Source organism: Suricata suricatta, chromosome 17 (assembly GCF_006229205.1).
Source record: "Suricata suricatta isolate VVHF042 chromosome 17, meerkat_22Aug2017_6uvM2_HiC, whole genome shotgun sequence".
NCBI classification, from domain to species: Eukaryota; Metazoa; Chordata; class Mammalia; order Carnivora; family Herpestidae; genus Suricata; species Suricata suricatta.
The window spans coordinates 43,029,041-43,049,761 of record NC_043716.1 but is presented as its reverse complement, the minus strand read 5'-3'; the positions used below and the strand labels follow the sequence as shown (position 1 = coordinate 43,049,761).

Sequence of the window (20,721 nt, the reverse complement as noted above, 5' to 3'; positions counted from 1 at the left end):
TGAGAGGCCATCAACAAGAGCTGTAATGACAGGTCACATGATGTAATCCTGATGTTTGCTGGAAAGACATGGCCCTGGAATTAAGATCTCAGGAAGCCTGGGTCCATTTGGACTTTTCCCAGTGCTAAGGGATTATAGGTGCTCTGTGTCATAGGATGCTGGGAGCCCACAGGACAGACACGGGGTCCTGGAGGGACCCCCATGGGCAAATGCTTACTTTTGTAGCTTCTGTCCTCCTCTCTCTCAGGAAAACCGGTTTATTGAGGAGAGTGGGTCACTACAGGATGGTGTTGGGGGCGGGGAGATGCTCAACTTGGATCGGCTTGCAGAGGGCCGGGGAGGGCAGTTACTCTTGTAAAAGTATGTGAGTCTGAGGGGGCCCCTGCTGGCTCCCTGACACTGGTGAGCACCAGAGTCTCCAACTCCAGGGAGACCAGGGCTACCTGAGAGAGGACAGGATGGCCCTGGCATTAGCTGCAGATACACAGGTCATTCCCAGCCCTCAGGCAGGCCTCACTGGGGGCGCCCTCACCCTGCCCCCTGCCCTGTGCCAGGCAGAACCAAGAGCCCACACAGGTGCATGCAGGCCACCGCCGCAGGCTCAGTACCCGAAGATCTTGTTGAGCATGTTGGCCACAAAGTGCTCTTCCTCATAGCTGGCCAGGCTCAGCAGCTGGGCCCCCAAATCTTGGCAGGCCCTCTGTGCCTGCACCCAGCTCTTCTTGTCCTGCAGCCGCTCTGAGCTGAACACCTACAGGGACAAAGTTCAGGTGTCCAAGCCGTCCCCCTGGTCCGCTCGCTCTCCCATGACAGCACTGGGAGGGGGACTGGGACCTCACTGGAGGGGGGTGCAGGCTGGCTAAGACAAGCCTGCACATCAGAGAATGAGCCCCGAGAGGGGAGCCAGCACAGCCAGCCCCTAGAGAATGCCCCCTGCCCAGACCCCTGAACCAGTCACAGTGCGCTGTGGGCCAGTCCCTTCCTCTCCCTGGACTCAGTTTCCTCATGTAATAAAAGTCCTTGGACATGAGTGGCTCCCAAGCCCAGGAGGGTTTAAAAATTTAGAGTACCAGGCCCCACCCCAACCTGGTGAATCCCATCTCCACAGTGGCAGCCCCAGGCATTTATTTTTATCAAGCTGCCCAGATGATGCTGAAGCGCAGACAGCCCAGCCCCAACATTTGGGAACCTCTGAAACAGATGATCTCCATGTTTTTTTTTCCCCAATCCCTCACATGTTTATCGAGCACCTACTATGTGCCACACCTGACATTCCACTGACAAGACTGTCATTGGAAATTAGCTCTGTCTGCAGGCCACTATGGGGAAACAGTGTCGTGGGGACCCAGTTGCCTGGATCGGGGCCTGGGGCTGCCCTCCCCCCGGGATGTGTGGCTCCTTTGCTCCAGTTTCTCTCCCTCCTCACATGCCAGGAAGCTCCCTACCTTATAGCAGTGCCGGAGTTTGGGGTCTGACCCCCAGCCCTGGGGACAGGAGCCAGTGAGGCTGGGCGTGGGGTCTGGCCCAGGCAGCTCGGGTGTCACTGGCGTGCCCAGGCTCTGCCGGCAGATGTAGCGGGCCCGGAACACGGTGCAGTTCTTCACCTCCCACAGCCCCATGGCGCTGCCCGTGGCCAGGGCCACGCAGCCCCCACGGCTGTACCCTGGAGGAGGGAGCAAGAGACTCACTTGTCTGCTGAGGACTCATGGCCCAGCCCTCCCCGCAGGGTACCACCCCGGCCTAGTCCCCACACGGCACTGGGTGACCAGCTTGGCCGTCAGCAGGGACCCGGAAGGGATTGGAGGCAGAGTCCCGGCTCTGTGTTTACTCCTGTGTGAGATCTTAGGCAAGTCACTTAACTCCTCTAAGGCTGGGTGACTATCTCATTAGGGGACTGAACATGCTACAAACGATACTGAATGTGAAATGGCAATAATCATAATAGCGAGCACCTGTGCTCGCTTCCCATCTAGTAATTAAGCACTTCACATATATTAATCTATCTAAGCCTCTCATCAACCTTATGAAGAAAGTACCATTATCCTCATTTGACAGATGAGAATATGAGGCTCAAAGATGCACCAGGCGCTTTGGCCCCAGAGCCTGTGTCCCTCACCACTGCTCCACGCTGGATCAACGATCAGTTTACTGGGAAGCCCTGGGATTCGGTCCCAGCCGGGCAGGTGCATACGGCCTCCTGGCTTCACCAAGAAAAGCCAGAGAAGGGGCTGGCCGAGTGCCGTGCAGGAGGGGCTCACCAGGCTGGTCCCGGTTCCAGTGGGTGTACATGACCTCATCCCCGCTGAGCCAGCGGAAGGAGCCGGTGCTATTGAGGTCCTGCAGGGCCGTCCAAAAGTACTCGCCCTCCCAGTTGTAGATGAGGCTGCTGACAAAGGCCTGCTCAAACCTGGAGGAGAGAAGCTGGTCAGGCAGGGAGCTCGCCCTCACCCCGACCACTCCCTGGACCACGGGCCAGATGCCCTGCCAACCCCAACCAGTAACTTGGGGGACCCGTGGGGCCCCTACAGCTGACACATAGCAACCAAGCTCCCGGCCTGCTGCCTGCACCTCCGTGCCTTGCTGAGAGGAAAGCAGAGGTTTGCAGACACAACCAAGGCCTCTCTTGGGCATCCAGCCCCCACCTACACCTGCCCCCGCCTCTGACCCTGCTCAGGCCCTGCCCTATACTGGGGTCGCTTAATAAGCAGGAACCATTCTTGTGACAGTAATAGAAAAAGGTCCTGAAGCCATTTGAGGCTTCAAGGACTCAGGTCCCTCTGGGATTAATGTTACAATGCCACCTGTTTGGTGCAGGGCCCACATCAGGTATTAAGACCGGCGTCGAGGGTCTGGGCACACAGCCCGGCCTGTACCTGTTGGTGATGGTGACCAGCTGAGAGCCGTGGTCGGTGCACAGGCGCCGGGCCTCGCTGTAGCTTACTTGGTCCTCTCCCAGCCAGTAGCAGGATGGGCTGTGCCATGTCCAACCCTGGCTCGAGTGGGCAAAAGAGGGATGTCTGTGGGGAGGACGCTCCTCCCTCAGCCATAGATCCTGGGGTGGGGGGTGCCATCTCTGGCATCACTGAATGTGCCACAGGCCTGGGCACAGGACAGAGGGGCCTGGTTTGACACCAGAGACGGCTCTTCCTGTGCTGAGTTCTGCACCTTATCACTTCACATCCCCACTCCCTCCCATCAGCTACTAGGGCCAGACCAGAGGTAGAAACATGGCCCAAGGGCGGCCGCTCTGAAGGTGGCCAGTGACCCGCCTGTGGGCCGGTGAAGAATGATGCGCGGCCCACTGGACTTCTCTCTTGGGCATTTAAGCCAAGAGTCACAGTGGGAAAATTGCCAGTTGGCTGCGAATCCAGAACTGAAAAGCTGGGAGAGCTGCCAGGATGCGGAAGGGCTGGGTAATCCTTGGGTCCTGGAAAAGGTTCAGTGCGCGGAGGAAGCAGCTAGCCAGAGGGGGTGGGGGTGCCTCGGACCCTCAGCGAGGAGCAGCGAAGCTTCGGAAGCGACCACAGCTCCTCAGGGGCTGGTCCTCTGCCATCCAAACCCCACAAGACCAGCCGAGGCTTCACCCAACAGACCTTCCGCCCCTTGGACCGCCCTGAGCTCTCTGCTCCTGCCTTTCACAACAGCAGCTGAGGCTCAGAGAAATTAAGTGATCAGACTGTACACAGACAAGTCAAGGTGGAGCTCACACTTGGACCCACACCACAAAGGCTGCTCCTGTCCGCACCAGGGCCCTGCTCCATCTTAAGACAACACAAGGTGCTTCCCAGGGCCTTCACCTCCAGGAGCTCTTGAAATGGGAGGCCTGGGGGTGGACTCAAGGTTGGGAGAAAGTTACAGCCCCCTTGGGCAGGAGCCAGAGCAAAAGAGAAGCTGGGGGGGGCGGTGGGAGGGGAAGGCTGTGCTAAGAACCCTGCTCTTCCAGGGTATGAACTAGGGCTGCTCAACATTGCATGCACACTTCAGGCGGCCCTGGTGTCAGGGCCGTTAGTCACTCCTCCTCTCTCCCCTGCCCAAGCCAGGACAGAGCCCCTGGACCAGTCCCTGTCCACGCCAGCCCCCAGATGCTTCTGCAGAGCCCCTGCCTGCTCTCTCCTTCCCACTGCAGGCCATGCCTGTTGTTGTTTCGGACCCCTCCCCTGGGGGAGAGCTTGGGGTTCATGTGAGGTGGGGGTGTGGTTAGTGGGCTCGATCTAAAGGAAAAGAGAGCGAGGAGCCAGACCAGCAGCAAGGGGCTGGCAGGAACGTGGCCTCAGCAGATGGAGCCATCAGGAGCCAAAACACCATCAAGTGTCTTTTTTGAGTAACCTTCCCATATTCTTCTACACCACTCTCACCCCTGCTTGGCTGAGGACCAGGTTGTGGGGAGCCTGGGAGGGCCTGGAGGAAGACATGGGTCCCTCACTCATACATGCACTGCCCCACCAAGGCGGCCAGTTCTGGCCTCTCCCTCCCTGAACATCCGGACGCCCCTGGGGCTAGGAATGCAAGGAGGGAGACAACCACAGAAGGACCTCATTCCTGCAGGAGACAGACAGGCGGCCGAGTGTCAGCGGCAAGGTGCATGCCAGCGGAGACAGAGCTGGGAGGGGCGCAGCTTGACCTGAGGGCCTGCCTGCACCCATCTCTTGTTCTCTGCTGCCGCTGACAAGTAACTTCTCCAAAAAGAGTAGGGGTGGGGAGCTCTGCTTCCTCCCAACAGCCCCCACCCTACCGCCACCCTGTATTATCCAGTGTCGCTCTTTCTGGAACAGAGCAGTGTGGAGAGCAGGAGGAAGGGATGTGCCAAGTATGGGAGGATGCGGGGGGGGGGGGCAGGGGTGCTGTCCCCTCCCTCCTCCGGGAGCCCCTCTGGCCGGCCCGACCCAGGGGCAGCTCCAGACGTGGCCTCACCTTCCGGCAGCCGTGGTCCTCCTCGGCTGCCCCCTGGCTCAGCTGGCCTGCCTTCTTGCAGATGGATGGCAGGGACTGGTTACAGGGACTGTCATTCCAACGACCTTCCTAGGGACACAGGATGAGGGTGAGTCTCAGGCCCCCTCCCCTACACCCTACGGGTGACCTGACTTTTAGACCCGCCCCCGCCTCCAACTTGTGTGTGATTCTGAGCAAGAGGTTTGTCCTCTCTGTGTTCCAGACTGTCCTGTGTCCCCAGTCTCCCAGCCAGCAGTTTGTCTGCCTTCAGCTCCATCCAGAGAGCAGAGGTGTCTGCGTCCCAGTCCCCAGGAGAATGCCTGGCACATGGCAGACACTCAACAAACAATTGTTTGTAAATTTTTAAATAGCATTCCTTATGCCAGATGGCTCTGTCTCTACAGTCCTGGCACTGTTTTGCAGTGTCTCACAGCAGAATGTCCTATTTGACCCTGGAGTCCATACTCTGTCCCTGTGACTTGGTCACTCTTGAATGGGTCTCTTATGTCTGCTGGAAGCCTACATCAATTCTTTCATCTTCCCACACTGCATCTGAGCCCAAACCATGGCGAATAGTCATCACCCCATAATTTTTTGAGGAGACAGGACCCTGGGCTGGGTAGGGCTGGCTTCGTGCCAATGGAGCGTGTCCACAAAATGTGGCTTCTGATGCCACCTGCCGGTAGGAAGAGCAGCTGGTAGACCAAGATCGTGCCAGGCAGCATCCTAAGGCTTCATGACAATTAACTCCCTTAATCCTCCCAATGACACTCTGAGGTTTGCACTGTTAGTGTTCCGTTGACAGATGAGGGAACCAAGGCACAGAGAGGTTAAGTAACTTGCCCGAAGTGACCCAGCTAGTTGGGGGTGGGGAGAGCTCAAATCCTCACAATCTCTGCACATGGAAGGGACAGGGCTGGTGGGGAAGTGGGGGCTTCTGAGAGGCAGTGGGGTGGTGGTATGGAGGCAGTAGCACCAGGTGGGTGGGGAGAGGGGCTTCTCACCGGCCCCCAGATGGTGACACAGTCTTCCAGGCTGTCCCGGAAGTTGTTGGGCTCAAAGGGGTGCCAGTGTGTGAAGCTCACGAGGCTCCCATCAGACCACTCAAAATTCATCTGCAGTTTCAGATCATTGAGGCCAATCCACAGCTCCTCCACCTCTGGGATGCAGCAGAGGAGAGGGGAGAGGAGACAGAGAGGTCAGCTTCAGCCACCAGCCGTGGACGGACAGTCCCACCACCCCTTGGGCAGGACAGGACGGGCACGGGAAGGCCCTGCCCTCCACCCCGGGTGTGTGGACCAGCAGCCCCTCACCTTGCTTGATCTGTTTGGTGATGAACTCCAGCTCGGCCATGCTGTGGATGCTGAGCAGGTCGCCCCCGCCCCGCAGACACGCCTTCTTGGACTCCTGCCAACTTCGCTTCTCGGCCTGCAGGCGGTAGCAGTGGCCCTGGAAGGGCTGCCAGCTGGGCTCGCACTCCACCTTCACGTTGGCCCACACGTCTGCAGAGACCCACGAGGTGCCGGTCAGGGACCAAGCCAGCCAGCCGGGGGGGGGGGGGGACTGATTCGTAGAGTGTCAACACGGGCAGGACCCTGAAGTCACCTCCTCCCCACACCTGTCTCAGATCAGCCCTGGCCGCCAGAACCGATCTGAATGCTGACCGATTCTAAAAAGACAAAGCCTTGCAGGGCTGCTGGAGCCCCAGGAGGTGGTGGCAGATTCACCCAAGACAGGACAGCCCCGCCAGCTAGGGCTTTCAGAAAGCGATGGGTGAGGGGACTCGGGTCAGACCAACCCTGGGAGCCTCAGTTTCCTCCTCTGTAAATGGGATTTCCTAGGGCGCCTGGGTGGCTCTGTCGGTTGAGTGACCGACTTTGGCTCAGGTCTTTATCTCACAGTTTGTGGGTTCAGGCCCCGCGTCACGCTGTGTGCTGACAACTCAGAGCCTGGAGCCTGCTTAGGATTCTGTGTCTCCCTCTCTCTCTGCCCCCTCCCCACACATGCTATTTTTCTCTCTCAAACATAAACATTAAACACATTTTTCAATGGGATTTCCTATTATAAGATTCAAACTTAGGTCATGTCCACCTTGCTAAATAAATGAGACCACTGTCACTATCTCAAATAGCATATACTGAGTGTGGACTTGGTGCTGACCTCGGCAGTACGGGATGTAGGAATGGGAAGTGGGGCCCCCAGGCCAGAGGCCCAGGGAGTCAGAAGCTGAGGCTCCTTCCCCCACCGTCAGCTGCCCTCAGGGCTGAGAAACTAACCAGTGACAGGTTTGCCCTCACCCCCACTTCCATGCATTTCAGGGTCACTCTCTAGGGATCGGGGTCCCAGTTTGCAGCTGAAGCAAACAAGCCCTCACTGGGCCTTGGCAAAAGAAAACAAGACTTCACTAAACCACCCACAATGTCAGGCTCGGGCAGGATTCTGCCCCGCCAGGCAGGAAAGCATGTGCCCACTCGAAGTATCACCCCAGACTGGGATTCTGGGATCCACTCCATTCTGTGAGACGCTCCAGGGTCCAGCATACTGTTTCTCAGACTCGCTCCTCAGCTCTAACTTGTCAATCATCTCCTGGGCCTCCTGGCCAAGATCCAAGGCTGCTGCCACAGACAGAACCCAAGTTCAGACCCCAGGGGGCCTTCTTTGGGCTGCTGGGAGGAAGGAAACTCAGGAAATATGGATGCTTTCGGGACACAATGGTGCCTGCCTTTGGAATGACATGCCTTATTATATTTTTTTTATACATTTATTTTTTTATGTTTTTTTTAACGTATTTTTGAGAGACAGAGAGAGACAGTACAAGCAGGAGAGGGTCAGAGAGAAAGGGAGACACAGAATCTGAAGCAGGCTCCTGGCTCTGAGCTAGCTGTCAGCACAGAGCCCCATGCAGGGCTCAAACCCACGAACCACGAGATCATGACCTGAGCTGAAGTCAGACGCTTAACTGACAGAGCCACCCAGGTGCTCCTGGAATGACATGCCTTTTGTGATGAGACCCAGAAAGCAGAAGGCATTTGAGAAGTTGCTCAGAAAAGATGCCTCAGGCAGAGCGGCACGAAAGAGGCAGTCCAATGCCACAGACACACCTGCAGGTCCATGAGGCTTTACAGGAGACCTCCCCCAAAGGGGCCACACTGGGGAGATCCAGGGGCCCGAGGACTTGGCGAGGGGCTAGGCCCAAAGGGGGCCACAGATAGGTCAGGTGTGCTTACAGTGGGGCCCTCCTTCCTTCTAGGACTGAGAAGACCTAGCATTGGTGCCTGCCCCCGGCCCCTTCCAGCTAGAGGTGAGGTGCCCTACGTGTGATCCGCTCCTTCAGGCAAGGCCTGGTCTCCAGGCTTACAGCCCTGTGAGAGGGAGGAGCTTATTGGAGATACGTACTCAGAGAGCTGAGTTTGCCCAAAGCCACACAGCATAGGGAGGCACCGTCCCTAGAGCGATGCTGTACCCAATACCCCAACCTCCTCCACAGGCCCCTACGGCTATCTCTGTGAATCACAAATGTGAGCAAGACACTCCCTGGATTAAAAACCCTGCAGAGGCTCCCCACAGCCTACCTGGTCCCACCCAGACTTGACCCAGCAGCCAAGACCCTTCAAGGACCGGCTGCAGCCTGCCTTTCTGAACTGTTCTCAACAGCACACCCTCCACCCCAGTGTGCCTCAGCTGCACCTGCACACACCTTGCCTGACGACCCTGTGAAATGCAGGCTGGGGGGAGGGGGGGCTGAGATTCTGCATTTATAACAGCCCCCCCCCTCCCGTGACGATGCCACACTGCTGCTCCAAACACTGCATGCTAGAGTCTACACTCCAATTAGACTGCAATACTCACCAAATGTAAAGCTTCTGTATACTTCCATGCCTCTGCACCTTTACACATGCCGTTCCTTCTGCTAGGAACGCCCTTCCCTCACACCTCTTTACAGTCAACTTGAAAGGTCCAAATCAAATGTCCTTTCCATGAAACCCTCCTTAACTCCAAGGAGCTTAAGCGCTTTCTTCTCTAAGCATGTCTTTTCTAACATCTACTACACACATTTTTATAGTTGTATGTAACTCGGGATGTTCTAATTGAGTGTTGAGGTGTCTGTCCCCTCCAGCTGAGTGCGGCTGCTACAAGGACAGTGCGGATGACCAGCATTTAACCACATTCTGGTTTGTCCATCAGCACAGAGACCCGCCCCTCCCCCGCCCCGCGCCGAGACCTCCGCTCACCCGGGGGCGGGCGCTCGGCCGTGGCGTTGGGCTTCTTCTTGCACACGTAGGGCAGCGCGATGCTGCAGTCGCGGTTCTGCCAGCCTCCCGAGGACTCGGTGCGGATCACCCCGCAGTTCTCCTCGCTCGGGTTGTCCGGCTGATCTGTGGGGAGGGCAGGGCGCCAGCAGCCCGGGAGAGAGATGCTCACACCCAGGCCCCTGGGCGCTCCTCACAGCCTCCTGCTCCCTCAGGTCCCTCGCTGCCTCTCACCTCACTGTCCGTCCCCCCCCCCCCCCCCCCCCCCCCCCCCCCCCCCCCCCCCCCCCCCCCCCCCCCCCCCCCCCCCCCCCCCCCACCCCCCGCCCCAGCCGCAGAGGTGGTCCCAAACTCTCCTCCCAGCACTGGCGACCTGCCCCCGAGGCCTCCCTGGCCAGTCTGCAGGTGCCCTGAGTGCGGCCGAAGGGACGGGCCTGAAATCCAACCCGCGCCCCAAGGCCTGCGCGCTGAGGAAAGGGCATCGGATTCTAGTTCACACAAGGCCACTGCATAGACCAGAGATGGGAATGGGGCCCGGTCCAGGAGGGGGCGGAGCCTGCCCCGCCGCCCCTCCCCCACATGGCCTGGAGAAGGGTTCCAGGGGAGTCCTGCGCCCGAACCCCACGCCTCACCACTCTCCCAGTTGAGGTACTTCAGGGGCGAGTTGTCAGACCACTGCCAGCCTCCACTGGTGTCCAGGTCATTAAGGCCAATCCATAGCGTGGAGCTGTAGCCAGTGAGGAGCCCTGACGGCAAGACAGACACGTGAGGAGGGGACTGGCCCACCCTCAGCCCTCTCACTGTGTGCCCCCACCAAGGGCATCCCTGCCCCACCAGCAGGAAGTGCCCAGGGCCCTCCGAAGAGGGGCAGCAGGTCTCAGGTTGCTGGCACCCTGCCCTGCCCCCACCGCCAGGCCCAGGTCCCCTCCACCCTCACCCCTGACTGCCCTGGCCCCTCACCGTTGATGTAGGTCTGCTCGTGGATCTCAGTGATGCTCAGCAGGTCCGCCCCCTGCTGCTCGCAGCTGGCCCAGGCCTCCCTCCACGACAGCGTGGACTGGAAATTAAACTGGTAGCAGCTGTCGGTCAGCTGGTCCTTGTCCCAGAAGGTCTCACAGTCATTACCTGCCACCACGACAGCGGGACATGGGTCCCACACGGGAGTCCCTCAAGGAGTGCAGACCCCACACATGCTGCTCCAGCTACGAGGAGGTGCATCTTATCACCCCAGTCCGGAAGGTTCTTCCACCCACGCTGAGGCCCCTGGTGGTTGGCCTCCCTCCGGGAGCCACCCTGGCCCACCCTCTCCACCCTGCTCTCACTCTTGATAGGGCAGAAGCCCCAGCGCTCGTCCTTGCCGTAGTCCTGGGTGGTGGCGCACCACAGGTGCCCATCCTCACGGCCTGTGCTGGTGCAGCTGTGGAACCACTGGTTGTCATACTTGAAGGGGATGGTGCATGGCTTCCCGTGGGAGTTTCCCTGGATGGTGTAGACCTCTGCAGAAAGGAGCCGGGGTCTTGGCATCTGGACCCCAGAGGCTGCCCGCCCCCCGCCCCCCTCGGGTGGTGCTTAAGGCTTTGAGGCCCCCTCTACCATCAGATCAGCCCAGGAGCCTGGGAGAGGTCCTGCTGCTCATCCCACAGCACCTCTAATGCATGTCCAAAATCCAGCTGTACCCCCGCCCCCCAACAAGTTCCATCTCAGAACTGCAGGAGGTCCACTGCAAAAGGCCCCTCACCGGGTGATCCTGGTCCCCGGTCACCCCTTCAAAATGGGGAGCCAGACACCAATGGGGTTACTCTAGGGTCTACCCGGGAGAGTGGGGCTGGGAGAAGGGAATTTTAAATTTAAGTGATACACTTCTGTACTGTTTGAGGTCTTCGCAAGCATCTATTTTTTTAAGTCCCTAAAAATAAATGCTTTGAGGTTAATATCCTTAATTATACCCAAGTGCTTCCCATTACAATTAAAGATACGGCTGCCAAAGGTCCGCAGAGGCCCAGCGCCTTGTGGCTCCTGCATGTGTCACTGTCCTCCAGTCCTCCTGGCCCTGCCCCCGCCCCCACCCTGCAAGCGGCCTCTCACCGTAGTAGGGCCGAGCACACAGATCTTCGTCGCTGCCGTAGATGCGCCACTGACCACTGCGGGTCTGGTCGCCCCGCTCGGGGCCGCCGGCCTTGGATGTGTTGCCAGTGCGACCCCCCAGGAGCAGGGACAGCTGGTCACCCAGTGTGCGACAGTGCCAGCGGAGATTCAGGGCCTCCCGGTCACACTCATACATGCCCAGGGAGGCTGTGGTGTTGGTGCCCGGCCAGCCCGTGCCCAGGCACTGCATGGCGCCCAGGTTGAAGAGCCGGTTTCGGGAGACCCACTTCCAGCGCTGGGCGGGGAGACTGGCGTTGCAGGCTGGGGAGACTCTGACTTGCCCTCCCTGGGCCTCCAGGCAGCCCTGCAGTCCATGGCTGAAGACGAGGAAGACGTTGGGTTCTGGAAGGGAAGGCAGGGCATGATGCCATCCCAGGGGCTCTCCTGGCTGGCTCTTGATGGCCAGTGCCACCTTCAGACACTGCCCCTGAGCCTGGCACCGGGTTGTGTGTCTTCTCTCGGTCCTCATTACCAACCCTTTCGGGTGGGGGAGGGGCAGTGCTGTCTCTGAGTGCCCAGATAAGGCCGAGGCTGCCTGGCCAGCCTCTGTTCTAGCCCCGTGCTCAGCCTAGAGGCAGGACTCAGCCCTCCATCCCACTCCAAGCAAGCCCGACTCCACCTGCCACGTTGGGAACTGTATAATTTTCCCAAGATCTCGCGAGGAGCAGTGGACACATGGACATCACTCGGCACATCGCAACTTCATCCCGGTCTCCGTGACACAGTGTGGTTTTCCCACCAAAGTTCCTCTCTGGCCTGGGGTAACTGGTCTTGTTCTTCCCTTTTGCCCCTCAACTTCACTAGCTCCTTCCTCTCCTGGCTTCTAGAATCTTCCCAACACCCTCCACCTCCATATCCAACCATTCGTGCCTCCCAGAACCACTGCACACCTTATTTTGTAAGCAGCGTTTGGCTCTGTAGAGGGCTTCCCCCAGTCCCGCATCGATTCACCCATCACCTCACTCTGCAGACACCCCGGGGAAGGCAGTGAAAGCCAGCCCGCCCCCAAGCACACTGACTTCACGGATTAAGAAATGGAGACTTAAATGTATGGGAAGTAGATAGGGCTGGGCGGGGGGTGATGGGGAGGGGGGGTGTCCGGTGGGATGGTGAAAACGTTCTAAAGTTAGATTGTCAGGATAGCTGCCAAATCCTGCGAATACAGGAAAACTGAATTAACTAAATGTTTTAAGTGGATGAGTTCTTTGAGATGAGAATTATATTTCAGTAAAGTTAAGAAAGAGAGAGGGAGGGAGGGAGAGAGGGAGAAGTGAGGGAGAGAGAAGAGGAAGGGAGACAGGGAGGGAGGGAGAGAGAAGAGAAAGGGAGGAAGGAAGGAAGGAAAAGGAGAAGGAAGGGAGAAAGGGCAGGAGACAGAAATAAAAAAGGGGGAGGATCCTGGTTAGTTTAGAGTCACAAGGCGACCTGCTCATGGTGTCACACAGCCAGGAAGCAAGCCCAGGCCTGACATCCACCTACGTGTACACAACACACACACTGCACATCCCTGTCACCAAGGAATTTGTCATCCATGAGCCACTAGCCCCTCAGGGTAATTTCCAGGTCTTAAAGGCATGAATCTGTTTGCTAGGGTTCAAACCCCAGCTCTGCCACTTAATATGTGACTTGGGCAAGTCGCATTGCCTCTCTCTGACTCAGTTTCCTCATCGGACTACTGCAAAGGTTAAATGTGAGAATATACGGTGTTTGGAGCAGGGTCTGGCCCAGAGTAAGAGCAATGTAAATTATTGTTGTTACCATTTGTCATTATTACTATTCCATGTTAGTTATAGGTAAAAAAAAAAAACTGACTAAAGGTAGTGAAATGATTCGACCGATCACGAGGCTGGTCAGAGAGGAGCTGAAATTCGGTCCTAGTCTTCTGAGTCCAAACCCCAAGCTGTATCTGCTCCACTATGATCTTATCCCATCCCTCTAGGTCATTCTCAAGGTCAGCTGGAATTATTTTTTTTTAATGTTTTATTTATTTTATTACAGTGAGAGACAGAGCATGAGAGGGGGAGGCGCAGAGAGAGAGGGAGACACAGAATCTGAAGCAGGCTCCAGGCTCTGAGCTAGCCGTCAGCACAGAGCCCGACACAGGGCTCGAACCCACGAACGTGAGATCTGACCTGAGCTGAAGTCGGAGGCTTAACTGACTGAGCCACCCAGGCGCCCCTGGAATGATTTTTTTTAAATGTAACTAAAGTTCCAAATTTATTTTTACATTTATTTATTTTTGAGAGACAGAGCGGAACAGGGAAAGGGCAGAGAGAGAAAGAGACACAGAATCTGAAGCAGGCTCCAGGCTCTGAGCTAGTGGTCAGCACAGAGCCTGATGTGGGGCTCGAACCCACAAATTGTGAGATGACTTGAGCCGAAGCTGGATGCTCAACTGACTGAACCACCCAGGAGCCCCAAGTTCCAAATTAAAAAAAATAATAATACTGGAGGGCTGAAGGTCATAAAGTAAACAATGATGAATTCAATGACATCATAATCTTTTCCATGGCAAAAAAAATACCATAAACAAAGTCAGAAGTCCAAATCAAATAAATACAAAACTCACTGGTGGCAAATAGCTTATTCCCTAATATAAAAAGAGTTTCTACAAAAAATAGAATGAATTGTGAGGAAAATATCAACAACGTAGTAGAAAAGAACACACATACACAGCTAGAAAAGATGAAATGCTATTGGCTTGTAACTATTTCAAACAGCCTCACTCATAGTAAGATATAAAATAACATGCGTGAGATGATTCCTACCTGCTTAAGGTCCTTCAAAGGCAATTAATTCGACATTCTTCAAATAAAATTCAAATTCTTACCACGAGCCACAAGATCTTACATGATCTGGTCCTGCCTACCAGTTCGATCCTAGATCACACTACTCCTTCTTGCTCAAATCACATTGCTCTCCTTGCCCTTCCTTGAACAGGCTTGGTCCTTTCTTTTTTTTCCTTAAACTTTTTTTTTTAATGTTTATTTTTGAGAGACACAGAGAGAGCAAGCGCTGGGGAGGGGCAGAGAAAGAGACGGAGACATAGAATCCAAAGCAGGCTCCAGGCTCCGAGCTGTCAGCATAGAGCCTGATGTGGGGCTCGAACTCACAAGCTGTGAGATCGTAACCAGACTCAAAGTCAAACGCTTAACTGACTGAGACACCAAGCACCCCTAAACGTTTTACTGTTTTAAGTAATCTCTACATCCAACGTGGGGCTCCAACTCATGACCCTGAGATCAAGAGTCGCAATGTTCTGCTGATTGAGCCAGTCAGGTGCCCCAGGCTTCATACTTTCTTGCCTCAAGATCTTTGCATGGTTTCCTCTGCCTGATGTTTCACTTCTCAAAAAAGTCATATATTTAAAGAGAACCCTCTGACCTAAAGTAGCCACTCAGTTATTCTCTATCAATTGCTTGACTGTAGTTCTCTTCACAATATTTATTATTATCTGATTTTTTTGGTCAACATCTGGGTTCTCTGTGAGCCTTTGTCTAATGATTATTTTTTCTCTTGATTATGGGTCACTTCTTCCAGCTGCCTGCATGTCTAGTAATTTTTGTTACATACTGGACATTGTGGATAAGGTTATAAAGAGTCTGGATCTTTTTCTTTTTTATTGTATACACAATGTTATGGATGACATGTTATAGGGAGTCTGGATTTTTTTTTAATCTTCCTAAAAAGAATGTTGAGTTTTGTTCTGGCAGGCAGTTAAATTACTGGTGGATCATCTTGATCCTGTAGAGGCTTGGCTTTAGGCTTTGCTAGGGTGGGGTTGTTTTGGTTTGCCTTTAGTCTTAGGGTGTGGCTGTTAGCCTTGGGTTTAATCATAAGGTGAGACCCTTCTGGAGTTTCAAAGGAAAACCTTAGGCAATTACCAAGCCCCTCTAACTTAGTGGAACTTGAATTCCAAACTCTGTCCCCCCAGCACCAGGCAGCATCTGAAACCTCTGGCTCTCAGCTGCTGTTTCTTGGTGGGTTTCCTAATGCCTCGCCCTGCCCACGCACAGTTTAGAAGCTTCTGGTAGTCCCAAACAGTAAAACTGCCACTTTGCCCCTTCCTGTCTGAGGTCCTCAAATGGGGCAGTGCTCTCGGGGAGAGACGCTGCTTAAATGAACCTCTCACTTTATCTGCTTCTTTCTTTTGGTGATTGTTTCCTCCCCAGCATCTGCTTGTTTTAAATTGCTCTCAAACCACTGTGTTTTATATTATAACCTTTGTCTATAAGTATCCTTGACCAGAGAGCTAGACTGGTACCAACTACACTGACACTTCCAGAAGCAGAACTCATTATCTGACATGTTTCTATTTTGTGAGTCTCTCTTCTTGTTTATAAGCTCCCAAGGACTTTCTCAGTCTTTTCCATCACTGCATCCAAAGCACCTACAACTCTGCCTGACACACCGTTGTGCTTAATAAATATTGATGGGCACATGCGTGATGAATGATGAATGAGTGAATGAACGAATCTCCTGCCTAGGTAACAATCTTAACCAATCAGTCTGTCTTTCTCTTCCTTGATCCTGATGCCACGTTAATTTTCCTAAAACAGTGTGCTGTCACAGCTCCTGTCACTGAGTGCTCAAAATGCCACGGTAAGAAGGCTGATGACGCAGGGACACTGGTTGCTCTATCCTTCAACAAAAACAAGGTGGGGGTCCTCTCGGCCCCGTCCCTCAGCCTGCTCCTTCCCTTCCAGCCACACTCTCTGGAGCCGTAAACTGGCCCCATGACTTGATTCAGGCCCTGAGGCTCCTCTAAGGACTGGGTGTTTGATTCTCAGAAGGTCCCCTCCAGAGAGGACAGTCAGTAGTAACAGAAAGTGGCCCTTGGCAGGGGGTAGGGAAAGGGCCTGGGACCGGAAAAGGGAGAAAATAATGCTTGCTTTTGTAGATGTTTCTCAGGGATGGGCCAGGACAATAGAGCCCAAAACATCACAGAAGCCCACAGCAGCCCAGGGGGATAGAACTCTCCGCTCCTCCCCAACCAGAAAACCCACATGTGGGTTGAATCATTCCAGCCAGGCTGCGCAGTCGTAATCAATGGCAAATGAGGGGTCTGAAGGGGTCCGTGTCAGTTGGGGGGAGGCAGTCCCAGGGTCAGGTCAGGCCACCTTCCCCTCACTTGACAGATGAGGAAACTGAGACCCAGAGAGGAGAAGAGATTAGGACGCCCAATCGCAGTGCCTTTCAAGGTCTCAGGTTCCTCTTCTGTCACATGAACCACACCTGCAAGTCTCCCCCTTCCTACGATGATCTAAGTTCTGGGTTCAAATCCACATACCTTCCTGGCAGGCCTCCTCTGCGTGTGCACGTCCCAGGCAATGCTGGGGCCAGGCGGAAACACACAGCACTATCCTACTTAGAGAAGAACAGTGGGTTTGGACACAGCAGGACATGAGGCAAACAAGCCCTTAATAGCCAGGTGTCTGGGGGCGTAGGAGGGAGCTGCGCTTCTGGAGGGGTGGGAGACGCTCTGAAGACACTGAGGGTCTGGAGGAGGCAGCAGAGAAGAATGCAAGTCCAAGAACTGCCTTGGCAGCAAATGAGAAAAGAACAAAGAATTTGGGAGCACAGGGGTGGAAGGCAGGAGAGCTACAAAGAAAAGGGGAAGCTGAGGAGGATTCTTGGAGGTAGAACCCAAGGACTTTGCCAAGCTGGGACCTTGTTGGGGGGGGGGGCGGGTTCTTGAGAGAGCATTTTCCACCCAAAGTCTAGGGGGTTGTGCCTGGGCCCTCGCAGAAAGGAGGCTCTCTCTCCAGGGCCCAATGCAGGAAAAGCTCAAGCCCAGCCCTGGCAGAGCTGGGAATGCTAAGGGGGAGAGGGAAGGGCACAAAGGTGTTTGGGGCACAGACTGTTCTTTGCAGCCTGTGCCCCGCCGGCCCACATGAGGCAGCAAGGAAGCTCAGGGTGCAGGGGTCCGATGTCCCCATCCTGGGAAGGCCCCCCTCCAGTCTTACCCATCCCATGGCCTCACTCCACATGCCCTGGGGAGCATCAGGTGTCAGCACAGGAAGTAGAAATGCCCCTCACTAGGGTTGTGGGACGTCCCTCAAGGACAAAGACAACCTCCTGCATTTTGTTTGCAACTATACCACACCTAGCACAGTGCTGTTTGCCAGGTTGTGGCTCCTTGTGTACTTGCTCAGTAAGTGAATAAATAAACGAATGAAACCAAGCAGGAAACTATGCGTTGAGCACATCTGTCCATCCATCCATCCATCCATCCATCCTCCATCCATTCATTCAACAAATATGTACTGAGAATTTCACAGGTCCCAGGCATGGTGCCAGGCTCCGAGAGTACAGTGACGAGCAACAGAGACAATCTGGGCCCTGCCACCATACGGTCTGGTTGGCACTGGTCTCTGCAGGGAAGACATGGAGACTGTAAGAGAATCCAGAACCTCACTGAACTGCCCTCAGTCTCTGGCCTTTGTTTTTGTCTTCCCATTCCTTCTTCTTCCTATTTATAATTTTCTTGCACTGTGCTCTGGCCATGTGAGTGGGCACAAGGCTCAGTCCCGGCCAGTAATAGCGTCCACCCCCTGGCATGGTGACTGGGCACATAACTCCAACAGGACTGATCAGAGATCATCCCTGGAACACATGATTTTCTCTGTTGAGATCGCTAAACTGAGGCTGCCAATGGCCATGTTTCCTACCATGAGGGAAAGACCTTCCTGCTACAGACAAGAATGGGGACACCAGAGAAAGAGACACAGCTGAGCAGTGGAAGGGGAAGAAACAAGTCTTCATGTGCAGAATACCCAGAACCAGACCCTGAGTTCCTGTGGCTCTTCTTCCAGCCTGTGAATCACTCGGGCTCACTTGCAGCCACATTCCCCTTTTGTGCTGAGCTTGTCTACATTGGGTTTCTGTCCTTGTAACCAAAAGAATCCTGGTAAACACAGAACCCTGGGTCTTGGAGCCACAGCCTCTCTCCCAGCCTCCTTACTCCCTGGAGGCCATCATTCCGGGATCCACTCTGACCGTCAGATGAGCAACGAGCCTCCTGGGCTTGTCAGAGGAGGTACTTGGAGGCCAGACCCCCACCCCATCCTCCTAATCACCCTTCTGCCTGCTCCCCCAGCGGCTGTCTCACTCGTGCAGCTGACAAGCATTTTGAAGCATTTTTTAAACTAAGTTCTACGGGGAAATTAGACAATACACCTTCTGGCTTCATGATTTTTGCAGTGAAGCTGGAGAGGCAGAATGCATGTAGAAATCCATGAAAAAGTTACAAGCAACACATCAGCCAGTATGTATGTATGTAAACCCCCAGGTCCCATTTGTACTGCGTGGCTGGGGATGAAGGTGTTGAGTATTATGGGTTTTCCAGAAAACAGGTTTCTTTCTGCTGCAGTGTCCACACCTCCTTCCTTCTCGGACATCTCCGGGTCGTCAGCCTGGACATTTATATCCGTGCTCAGGAGCAACTGGGTTTTAAAACTAAGTGCCCTACATTGAGGAGCCCCTGTCTCCTCCCTCCGTTGACCGGCACTGTGGCCTCTTTTCCTTTCCCATCTGCTGTACGGTACACGCAAGGCTTTGGCCGCGTCCTGAGGCTAAGTGCAAAGACTCAGAACTGTCTGTCTCTCAGGAGCAAAGCTCTCAGCTGTCCCAGCAGCTTCCCGGGACTCCGCCCAGCAGCGAAGGCAGCCAGAGGTCTGACCCCGGATAAGACGGCTGCTCTCCATTACAAGTGGAAGACATGGTGCTGAAGGAAGCAGAGGGGAAGTTAATTCTAGCAGAGTGCCTGGCACTCAGCAGACTCTCAAAATCTGCTAAATGAGAGGCATGTCAAACAAAACCCAGCGAGGCACCAGCAGAGACCAGAGAAAAGGAAGGTGTTCCGAGGCGGGGGAATGGCAAGACCAAAGATTGGGGACCAGCCCGGCTCAGCTCCTAGGGACCAGCTGGTGAGCCCTGGGGGCTGGCCAGATTTGGTCCCTGAGGGCATGGCAGGGTGACCTCTAACCACTGAGTCTCTCAGTAATTGCCCCCCCGCCCCTCCCCAGGCCTCCTCAGGCCATGCAAAGGCAAAGGGTCATCCCAGGGAGAGCCAGGGGCCGCAGGGCCACCGGCCAAGAGGAGCAGCTGTTTCCAATAAGCCGCCTGGCCCTGAGGCCAGGCCTGGAAATGTCCCTGAGTCAGCAGAAGCTGCCAGCCCCGCCCTGTTGAAAAGCTAACTCTGGGGACGCAGCACCCCACCCTGCCCTACCTTTTACTAGAGGCTGCGTTCATGTCCATGCGCACATTGGACCTGGATGGGGGAGGTGGCGCATCCCTTCCACAGAAGAGCACTGCAGTCACAGGGCACAGGAGCCCAAGGCCCTGTCCAACTGTGCAATATCCCCACCCAAATCCTGGCCCATTGTGGGCTTCTCTCTACCCTCCACCCTCCAGGCTTTTCACTTTCCTCCCTCCTCCCAACCACCCCTGCATTCCAGCAGGGCCAATCTGCCTGCTCTCCATTGCTTTAAAGTGCATGTGACCAAACAGAGCACACACAGCCCCCATCTGCTGCTGTCACACGTTTGTGTAGCCTCTCCCTCTCCCTCCAGCCATGGTGAGTTTCCTCTTATCATTCATTTCTAGAGATGCTCTTCTCCCCCCTTAAAATGTATGTGCTGCAAAATGTGACCTGCTCCGTTCCAGGAAGATGTTAAAGCAGACTCTGGGAGGGGGAATGGGTTGAGGTGGACTTAGGACTTAGGACGTCCAACTAATAAACGCAAGGGAGGCGGAACGTGACGTGGGCGGGAGGGACCTGGATTATTCGGAAATTCGGAAAGACAATTTTCACCCTCCCTGCAACTCTGCCAGGTCCCCTGGTCCCTCAAGCAGTGTCGGCGGACTAGGGCTGTCCCCTGCCCCCCAACACCCGGGCCTCTCTGGGAATGCAAATACTCTCGGGCCCTGGTCTCCCCCCTGGTGGTTTCGTGCTGTTTGATCTCACCCTCCGCCGGCCTTTGTCTCCTCAAACCAGAGCATCACAATCTCTGGGGATGGTCCTTTCCCGGGCCCCACCAGGCAGGATGAAACTGGGGTGCCGCCGGGCCCCTACAAGAAGCGATCACGCCTCTAAGCTCGGGCCGGACCGTCGGCTCCCAGGCATGTGCCCTTTCCCCAGCTCGCCCCCTCACCGGAGCATCCCCGGGGCGGGCACACCTCAACCCCTTCCTCCCTCCCTCGCCCCAGGACCTGGGGGCAGGGAGCCGCCGGCCCACGGAGTTCCGGGTCCCCGCCGCCGCTGCGCGCCGCACCCCCTCCTCGGCCGCGCGCGCCCCCCTCCGCGCCGCCCCTTCCCGGCTCCCCCTCGCGGCAGCGCGCCCCCGGCGTTCCGGCGCGGCCCCCACCCCCACCCCGAGGTCCGCCCGCTCGCCGG

General features: G+C 55.6%; 1 protein-coding gene across 2 annotated transcripts in view; it reads right to left on the bottom strand.

The window, feature by feature from the left end:
- MRC2 (mannose receptor C type 2) overlaps positions 1-20,721 on the bottom strand; it is a 52,709-nt gene that overhangs the window by 11,649 nt on the left and 20,339 nt on the right. For both annotated transcript variants that reach the window (XM_029927536.1, XM_029927537.1), the window contains exons 2-13: positions 11,265-11,666; positions 10,502-10,675; positions 10,140-10,304; positions 9,812-9,925; positions 9,162-9,305; positions 6,243-6,431; positions 5,934-6,088; positions 4,912-5,019; positions 2,874-2,989; positions 2,259-2,407; positions 1,446-1,663; positions 609-751 (exon numbers count right to left, since the gene is read on the bottom strand). In XM_029927536.1, coding sequence (XP_029783396.1) covers positions 609-751; positions 1,446-1,663; positions 2,259-2,407; positions 2,874-2,989; positions 4,912-5,019; positions 5,934-6,088; positions 6,243-6,431; positions 9,162-9,305; positions 9,812-9,925; positions 10,140-10,304; positions 10,502-10,675; positions 11,265-11,666 — 2,077 coding nt within the window. The remainder of the gene's footprint in view (positions 1-608; positions 752-1,445; positions 1,664-2,258; positions 2,408-2,873; positions 2,990-4,911; positions 5,020-5,933; positions 6,089-6,242; positions 6,432-9,161; positions 9,306-9,811; positions 9,926-10,139; positions 10,305-10,501; positions 10,676-11,264; positions 11,667-20,721) is intronic.